Source organism: Natator depressus, chromosome 3 (assembly GCF_965152275.1).
Source record: "Natator depressus isolate rNatDep1 chromosome 3, rNatDep2.hap1, whole genome shotgun sequence".
In the NCBI taxonomy this organism is placed as follows: domain Eukaryota; kingdom Metazoa; phylum Chordata; order Testudines; family Cheloniidae; genus Natator; species Natator depressus.
The window spans coordinates 103,535,089-103,545,178 of record NC_134236.1 but is presented as its reverse complement, the minus strand read 5'-3'; the positions used below and the strand labels follow the sequence as shown (position 1 = coordinate 103,545,178).

The 10,090-nt window shown below is 41.9% G+C and overlaps 1 protein-coding gene across 1 annotated transcript in view; it reads left to right on the top strand.

Annotated features, from left to right (window-relative positions):
- The first annotated feature begins 5,473 nt into the window (after positions 1-5,473).
- HBS1L (HBS1 like translational GTPase) overlaps positions 5,474-10,090 on the top strand; it is a 116,396-nt gene continuing 111,779 nt past the window's right edge. Inside the window, exon 1 of the mRNA XM_074948461.1 lies at positions 5,474-5,630. Within this exon, the coding sequence (XP_074804562.1) occupies positions 5,588-5,630 (43 nt within the window). The 5' untranslated portion in view covers positions 5,474-5,587. The remainder of the gene's footprint in view (positions 5,631-10,090) is intronic.

The window sequence follows — 10,090 nt, the reverse complement described above, 5'->3', positions numbered from 1 at the left end:
GCTAGGGGGAACAGAGAAAAAGACACCACATTGAACTCAAGATTCTCCTGTAGCAACCTCAAAGACTTTAGTCGCAGACCAAAGTATAATGTTATCAGTTTGAATGTGGCCATATGCCTCATGGCAATTGTGATGCTCCATGTCACACTTAAAAACAAAATAATCAAATACATTATGTACATCATTACATTTTTCAGCCACAAATGCCCCACAATTCCATAGGCTTGATCCTGAGCTCACTTATGCAAAGAAATGTAAGTGGGGAAAAACTTGCATGCAGCAACACACAATCACAATGATGGTTGTTCCAGGCCAACAACTTTTACTCATATAACAGGTTGTGTATATTCTAGGAACTGCTGATGGTTTTTCTTATGTTTTTCATACACAGAACAACCATATTTTTTACTCTGACAACTTGTATTTAGAATAACAACACAACAAGAAAAACAACAAAGAACAAGAGTAAACTCCCCTCAAGACAGCATTGTATGGATTTCCTTGGTAACATGCTGGTTCTGCTCAATTTACCAACAGCAAATTCACAGAAATTGTAAAGTTCAGAACACAGAAAACAAAATCAAAAAAATTACCAGCTAAATACACCCCAGTTTAACAAGCTACTCTCCCAACAAGCAACTATAATTGTATATCCCCCTGCCACGGGGATATGTATGTCAGCAAATTTTTAATGCTAAGTGTTGCGTCAAGAATTTTGGTAGTGAGATGTCTTTATGTGGCTAATATAATCAATGGCTGCATCCAGATGAGGTGGATTTTGTAAAAAGTAGTGGAAATTTCTGATCTATCTTCTGTATGCCCTCGTTATTCTATACATTTATCATGTCCTCTCTTCTTCATTTCCTCTATAAGGTAAATCCCAATTTTTTCAATGTCTCTTCATATAAGAGATTTTCCATGCCCCTAATAATTCTTATCATCCATTTCTGAACCTCCTTTATTTCTGTGATATTCTTTAGGGGTTATGAGAACTGAACACACTGTTCTATGAGAGGGAATACCATTGATTTACATAATAGCATTACAGTATTTCCATATAATTTTTTGTTCGATTTGTCATGCATCCTAGAATATTGTTTGCTTTTCAGCTGCTGAAGCATATTGAACAGAGGGCTTCAATGAATGGCCCTGTGATGGGGTGTACCAGCCTTGCACTGGACAAGCAGGTGTTAACCCCATATTGTGGGCAGAGGAAGCCATACACCCCCACCACTGCTGGGCATGCTCCAACTGGACCCTCAGTATAAAAGGGAGCAGCCCAGCTCAGTTGGAGCTGGCTGCTGAGGAGGGAGGATGCACACTGCAGGCTCACTTCTAGGAACTGCTGGAGCCCTAGATCGCAGAGGCCAAGTGTGCTGAAACCCAGGCAGATACCCGACTACCTGCAGAAGCCCAAGAGGAGATGGAGTCATTGAGAGGTTCTCAAGCTGATGACCCCAGAGGCCCAGGAGACATGTGGACAGCAACACTGGAAAGCAGCATAGGAAGTAACCCAGGGGAACTAGACGTTGATCTGGTTGTGGAACTGGGACGAAGGCAGTGTGTTTCAGACAGATCCCCGCTGACCTAGTGGTAAATCCATTTGTTGCTATCAAGGCCCTGGGTTGGGATCTGGTGGAGTAGGGAGGACCGGGGTTCCCCTAGCCCAGATGCCACCCAGCCCTGGTGGCGGCCCACTTCCCCCCTTGGCCACTAGGCCAAACAGCCCTGTTGAGGAGGGCAGCCATATTGACTCTGGCCACGAGGCCCCGCCACGGGGGGGTGCCTTATTGACTCTGGCCATACTTCCCTGAAGTTAAGTGTAGTCATTTGGACTCAGCTGAGGGGCTATAATGCCCCTCCCTAAAGTGTGATGGGGGTAACGGCCCTGCAACAGGCCTACAGTGACGTCCAGGTCTTTTTCCTGGGTTGCTACAGTTAATTTAGGACCTTGTAAGGTGTATAAATAGTTACAGTTATTCCATCCAAATATGCACTACTTCGCATTTGTCAACACTGAATTTCATTTACCATCTTGTTGCCCATTCATATCGTTTAATTAGGTCCCTCTGAAGTTCCTCATAATATTCTCTCGTCTGGACTAACCTAAATAATTTTGTCTTATATGAAACTTTTGTTACTCTGTAGCTCACCCCATTTTCCAGATCATGAATACAACAACACTGATCACAATTTGCAAACTTGCGATGCCCACTGTAAATCTAATACTGTGTTGCAAAATGATTTATTCCCACTCTTTTGTCTCCTAGCCAGTTTCTGAGCTAGATAGTGTCCTTTTTAAATAAAGATATACATGTATTAAATGGGTTCAGATCTTTTGAGAAGTTCAGATCATTTATCAGTTAGATACATATTTATGTATATTGACACTATATTTTAAAACTTAACCCAAAAGTGACACATGACAGTGCAGTAAGCCATCTGGAATTAGTTTTCTCCAAACCATGCCCTGTTTAGTTGTGGTTTTAAAAGGAATGTTTAAGCACAATCTTTGTATTGAGTGCTTGATACTTAAAGCTTTTTAGACGGTTACAGGGTTGAGTAACCTGGGAATGAGTGGGGACTATTCTTCCACTACGAGCAGGTAGGAGAAGGTAGCCTATACAATATTTCTCTGTTCAGAAAACTGAAGGCCTTGTTAGTCATTTAAACACAGTCGAGAACTGAGTAATTACTACCGAGTAATCTTGTTGTGAACCTTTTGGGGACTGAGAATTATACAAGATGAGTAGAAAAGAGGTTCTTTTGAAAATTTGTTGTGAGATCCTCAGAAGACATTTTACTTGTCAAAAACAGTAAAAATGAAAACTACACTTTTTTAAAGAAAATAAACACTATCTAGGAGTTTTATCCCATAAGCGGCATAAATTAGTATGAAATCTTTAATTAAATGATAATTTACTTTTTTTAAATGTACTAACACAGGAAGCTATCTGACAGATGATTACTGATGGATTATGGATACCTCTAGATCAACAGTTCAGATCAGCAAATTGATAACCACCAAAAATCATTACTATCTGCTGGCTGTTTGACGGCCTCTGAAAAATACATTGGTGATCTCAATTCAGTTCCCAGTACAAGGTCCTTACATAAGAAATATCACTTCAAGGTAGTCTCAGTGAAGGGTCTAGGGTCTGAATGATCATAGAGAATGAACCTGTTCACCTCAAGAGGAGCTAGCTCCAGGTTAAAGATGTTGGAGGCAGATTGGTAGGATACTGTGTCAGTGCTTGAATTGCTGCTATCCTATTGCACATGATCTATGGCTAGACAGAAGTTTTAATTTATGTCCTTTGCTATTAGTCTTGTACCTTTGGCCTGGTCTACGCTAAAAAGTTAGGTCAATCCAGCTACGTCGCTCACTGATGTGACAAATCTACACTCCTGAACAATGTAGTTAAGCTGATCTAATCCCCAGTGTAGACAGTGCTAGGTTGATGAAAGAATTCTTCCATTGACTTAGCTACCGCATCTCAGGGAGAACCCCTCCTGTAGGTGTAGGTAGTGTCTACACTGAAGCAATACAGTGGTGCAGCTGCAGCACCGCGGCTGAACCACTGTAGCATTTAAATGGGGGTAAACCCTTTCATGAGCATTACATTCACTTTAAAAGAATGCCACTAACTGAGCTTTAAATATAGCTTTAAAAATATGACACTGTCACATGGTTCTTGAACAGTTCATTAGCTGGTCACCATCTCCAAATATTTATATCGGGCTCAGAGTGAACAGTACCTAGGGAAGGCCTATGGCACATTTATTATTATTATTTGCATTACAGTGGTGTCCTCATCATGGACTAGGACCCCATTGTGCTGGGTGCTTTCCAAAGAGAACAAAGATGGGGCCATCCTGAGCTCTATTGCAATACAAAAATAATAATACTTCTGCATGCTATTGTCCTTGGAATGCACTGTTTTTAGGTCTTCTTTTCAAACTATCTGCTAAGTGATAATTACACATTAAACTAAGACATATTATAAGTTACAGGTTCCTTTTAAAGGTTACATCTGCTTTACCATTAAAATTATTGCTTCAGGGAAGCTTCGTATTATTGGCATGTATGGATTATACTACGTAGATTCTCCTGCATTGCAGAGTAGTTATGTTTATATTTTCTAGTGCCATTATTTAAGTTATTCACTTTAATTAAAACTTCCTAAGTCTTGAAAACAGTGTTAGATTTGGTTATCAAATAAAGGATATGTGGTTTTTGTCCCAAAAATTAGGGGTAATAAAAAAAGTGATAAATAAGCCAGTAAAAGTGGTACCAAAATTCAAGGAAGTGTGATAAAATGATAAATTGATAAGAGACTGATGAGATTTGTGTTAAAAGTATGAACAAGTTTAACAGAAGTGTTATATGAAATAGAAAAGACGCTGTTACTTTAGTGTGTTTAATATTTATCACAGATTTTAACATTTGAGAAGACCTAGTCATCGAGAGCAGTGTTTCTCAACCGTTTTGATACCAGGGACTGGCTTACTGCGTTCCTGAACTGTGTCAGGGAGATCTCGGGGACTGGCGCTGGTCCACGCACCAGTTGTTGAGAAACACTGGTTTAGAGCATTTTGAGATGCATCAGTAAAGGTCCAGACTGAAGTCGTATGTTCTCCAAACCATTCATGATTTTACAGATCCTATCATAACCCCCCTTAGTTGTCTCTTTTCCAAGCTGAGCAGTCCCAGTCCCACACCCAAACTCTCTTCCAGAGCCTGCACCCCAAACCCTGTCCCACACCCAAATTCCCTCCCAGACCGTTAGGCAGGTGTGGTCAGAGGGAGGGGGGCAGGACTTGGACCTGTTCTGGGCACCACCAAAAATTATACAAACCAATTGTAATTATACAAATTATATTTGCCGCTCCAGGCCTGTTGATCTGGGTGTCAGGGCAATTTTGACAGGGCAGTGGCACAGCCTGGGGAGTTCGGGGGAGAGGGGGTATACACGGGGAAGAAGGGCAGGGTGCAGTGTGTGTGGAAGGGGCAGTGTGGCTGGTACATGGGATCGGGGATGGCCTGCTCTGTGTGTGGGGGGTAGGGCAAGGACGGGCTAGGTGGGGTACAGCGCAGTCAGGGCCGTGGATGGAGTCACTGGCGTGGGGGGAGGTGCGCAGGGACCGCGAGGGGTTCTGAGGGGGCGCGGGTGAGAGGCGCTCTGGGGCGGTTACTCGCAGCGCAGATACCGTGGGGGGGTGCGCGTGGGGGGTGACGTAATTCGGTTTTGGCAGGGTGTGCACGTGTCGGGGACGGCGGGGCACAGACTGGACGGTGCTGCCAGGCGGGCCGCGTTGGCCGCAGGGCGGGGTCAGGCTGCACGAGCTGGAGGGAAGTGGGAGGGGTAGCTGACGCGGCTCTGGGCAAGGGAAAACTCGCACTCAGAGCAGCTCCTCCGGCTGGACAGTTGGCGAGGGAGTGCGCATGCGCATACAGAACGTCCGGGAGGGGGGCTGTTCCGCGCGTGCGCACAGCGATTCGCGGAGGGCAGGCGGAGACCAAGATGGCGGCCTAAGGCTGCGGCCGCCAACGCCACCGAGTGTGAGCGACGTCGCTGCCGCCGCCATGGCCCGGCACAGGAACGTCCGAGGCTATAACTACGACGAAGGTAGTGAGAAGCCTCCGCCTTTCACATCCCCGGTCCCTACCAGTAACCCCCCCCGCCCACGTCGGTCCTGGCGGCAGGAAGCACCAGCGGCATTAACACGTCTCCCAGGCGGCCTCGCAGGGAGGGAAGGGGGGTGTTGTGTGTACGCCAGGCCATGGACGGGGCTAGGCCCCGGGAACAGGAGTGGAGTGTATGGGGAGGTGCTAGGCCCCGGGGGAGTGGGAGGGGGCTATTTTTCCTCTGACTTCCAGGGATTGTTTAGGGAGCGCATTTGACAGCAGTGTGAGTGTGCTCAGTCTAATTCTCTCCCTTGTGGAAATCAGTTCAACCGTTTCCATCGCTCTGTGGGACTTTCACAGCATGGCACGGGAGAGAGAAATATTTAAAAAGTAGAAACGCATTTTAAAAGCACAGAAATTGGCAGGGGAGGACAGGGCGGGTGTAGTACCTCACAACTTCCAGCTCTGTTTGAAACGGGTTTCAAGTGGATAGTGTTACCTTAAAACTTACGACAAGCTTATTTTCACCTAACCTGGCTGTGCACTGAAGGGTCAGTTTGTCTCCCGGAACAATTTATGCCATCACAACCACTTGAAACATCAAGGTGGTGTTAGTTGCCTTCCTCTGTGTTTTAAGTTTGGTTGATGTCCCTAATCTCTTGGGGAGGACATGCAGGTCCCTGAAAGGGAATTTGCAGGGCATGTAATAAAGCATTTCGTTTCCAGACAACTTGTCTTAAGATGGGAGTATTTAAGGCTCTGTGTATTTTAAATTTGCCTTCATATAAGTATATTCTTACGAACACCTTCGTTAGTGCAGCTTTCTTTGGTATACTATTCCATTTACCTACACTGCAATTTATATTAGGTGCTCATATACTCGTGTAACTATATCAATGATTTTAAATAATGATTTTGCATTTCTCTTTAACCACGTTCTGTAGCTCCCTGCTGCAATTCAGGTCTAATTTGTATCTGTTCACCCTCAAACTATATTATGAAAATAAGAGTTTCAGGTCATGCAGTCACTAAAATCTTTTCCTTATTTTTCAGTAGAGCAGCTATAGTGATTCAGCCTCCTCAGTGTAGTTGTGTTTCACTGGTGTAAAATGAGGTTTGCACTAGTGGCGTTTATAGCTTGTTGGAGTAAGCTACACCAATGGAAGTGACACTACATCAGTCCAACGCATCTACATTAGGAGTGCAAATTAACCTAATATAGACAAACCTTAAGACTTGCTTGGAGATTTCTCTGCTTGATTGTTTCACCCCTTGGAGAGTAACTCAGTTTCACCTAGTCTGTGATGGGGCTAAACCAGTGGTTCTGAAACTTTTGTACTGGTGACCCCTTTCACATAGCAAACCTCTGAGTGCAACCTCCCCCACTTATAAATTAAAAACACTTTTCAATATATTTAACACCATTATAAATGCTGGAGGCAAAGCAGGGTTTTGGGTGGAGGCTGACAGCTTGCAATCCCCCCGTATAATAACCTCGCAACTCCCTGAGGGGTCCTGACCCCCAGTTTGAGAACCCTTGGGCTAAATTCTACAAATGTCCCTACTTTTAAGTGGTTTTCAGTTTTCCTATTAAACACTTGGATCCCAATCCTGGAAACACACATGGATATCTTTACACATGAGTAATCCTTTTCATTAAGACTACACTACTCACACATCTAAAGTTACTTGCATAAGTGTTTGCTGGATTGCAGTCTTTAATTGCTATATGTGTATAATGAACATCTTATTATGTACATCAGAAACTTGGTCTACAAATTCTGTTGTATCCAAATTTGTTAGTTTTGGGTGTGTGTTTGTATGTATACGTGCGTTCACATACGTACATATATACACACCCAGAGACTCATATTATGGGGACATGCTACCTGTAGCATAGTTAGGGTTTTGCTGTGAGTTTACTTTTTGCGTAGATGATGCAATTTTGTATTTTTGTGTAGGTAAATTTAAAAAAAATCACTTCTATTGCCGGACTGGCCATATTAAATCTTTTGCATTCCAGTACTGAAGATTATTCATCATGGAAATTAGGGACAGGAAAGACCATTTATACATCGAATATGTATATTTACTGTATTTCTGTCTTAAAATTTGCTGCTGGTTCAGTTCCACCGGGAGTAGTCATGGTTGAGTCCTAATACATATCTGAATGACTCCATGGCTAAATCACAGGAAGGTATTGGCCCTTTCTCTACACTAGCTTGCCCATCATTGCTGCCTCTGCTGAAGCTGCATTGAATGTGGAAAAATTGGAAAATTTTAGGGGAAAACAAAAGAAGAAAATCCATCTCCTTCCCAGTGCAAAATCAAACTACTCTTGTGCTCACTTGATGCAGTATGAGTTCTTGGGGGCAGGGGTTTCTTTTTAATAATTCTGATGTTCTTCCTTTACCTTTTTCAAAAATTAGAAATCATAAATACAAAAGGAGAGGGAGCTATTTTCAAATGGGTAAAAATGAATATAGTAGTAATTGCCCAACTTATTTATGAATAAATCTCGTAATGTCCAAAGAGAAGAGCGATGTTATTTTTTGTTGTAATGCAATTGTGGTTTAAATCATGTATTTATGTAAATTTAAATATACCTGTTGCTGGTTTGGGGATGGGAACACAAGAATTACCGTAAGAGATCAAACCAGTGGTCCATCTGTCTAGTTGGAGTCCGGTGCCACCTTGAAGACTAACAAATTTATTTGGGCATAAGCTCTCGTGGGTAAAAAACCCACTTCTTCAGATGCATGGAGTGAAAATTACAGATACAGACATAAATATACTAGCACATGAAGAGAAGGGAGTTACCTTACAAATGGAGAACCAGTGTTGACTAGGCCAGTTCAGTCATGGTAGATGTGGTCCACTCACAATAACTGGTGAGGCGGTATCAATACCAAGAGAGGGAAAATTGCCTGTATCTGTAATTTTCATTTTCCTTCTCTTGGTATGGACACCTCCTCATCAGTTGTTGGGAGTGGACTACATCCACTGTGACTGAATTGGCCTAGTCAACACTCGTTCTCTGCTTGTAAGGTAACTCCCTTCTCTTCATATGCCAGTATATTTATGCCTGTATCTAGTTTTTTTTTCCCTATCAAGTTACTGTTAATTTAGGACCCAGTAAGGAGTGTGAGTGATACCTTGCATTTGTCAACACTGGAATTGCACTTACCAGTGTGTATCTGTTCATTTTGTTTGAATTTCATCATGATTTGCTCTCCTCGTGGCTAATTCAGTAATTTTGTTTCATCTGCAAAATTTCCCACATCACTGCTCAGCCCCCTTTCCAGATTAATAGGAAATATATTAATAAACACCAGTCCTAGTGTGGAACCATGGGACACTTCACTGTTAGTTTTTGACCATGTTGAAAAATGATCTCCCTCCGCCCCCATTAACCAGTTTCCAATCCGTGGTAGTACTTTACTTTTCACCCTATGGCTGCTGTTTAGTTTCCTTAGCAGCTGCTTGTGAGGAACTTTGTCAAATGGTTAATGAAAGTCCAAATAATTATGACAGCCTGTTCTCCATTATTCACTGGCTTATTGACATATCCAAAGAATTCTAATAGAGGTATGATTATTCTTTACAGAAGCTGATTTGTCCATGTCACATCAAGTAGTCAGAGCAATAAGCCTTTAATTCCCCAGATCGATCTGAGTGCCTTTTGTAGGGAAAGGTATAACATTTGCTTTGGTGTAGAAGCTGTTATTAAGGAGTGTGCATAGTTTTGTTAGCATGCTAGCTACTTCATTCTTCATGACTTTTTAAAACAAATTATATATATTTTAAACTGTTGAGTGTGTACTAGCGTCTTTTAAACAATATTTTAGTATATATTTTGTTCTTTGTAATTATGTTCACTATGTATTTGTAAATACTAAGCGTTGAAAATAAGTTTCTTTTCCATATTATTGGTATCATTTGCTTCCTTTTAATGAGCTTTGAGAGCCATATCCTGATCTGAATAAACATAGACATATTTATTAGAAATAATTAATATTATCTTTACATAGCTTTACATGTCCATAAAGCTGCTCTGTTAATCTTCTCAGTACTCTTATAGTATTTTCCTATTTTGTAGATGGAGAAGTGAGGCAAGAGATGGAACAGTCATTGAAAGAGCCAGGACATTGTGGCTCTCAATCTTATGCTCATTCCTTCAAAATAGATCATGCTTCTTCCCAAGGAGGCCAAAGTTTATTTAACTGAGGATATGGTTATTACTTAATGACATTGTAATTCATATTTAAAAGGAAATAGAAGGAAAATCTACAAAAAACATGAGCAATCACATTGCTAGAAGGACACTTACTCGGTGCTAAATGTTTTCCATTCCTTCTCTAAAAGTCAGCAAAGTTCTTATTCTTGGAATAACTGTAATATAAGGGGACGATAAATTTAAAAAAATGCAGAACTGATAGTGATTTTTTTTTTAAATGAGAG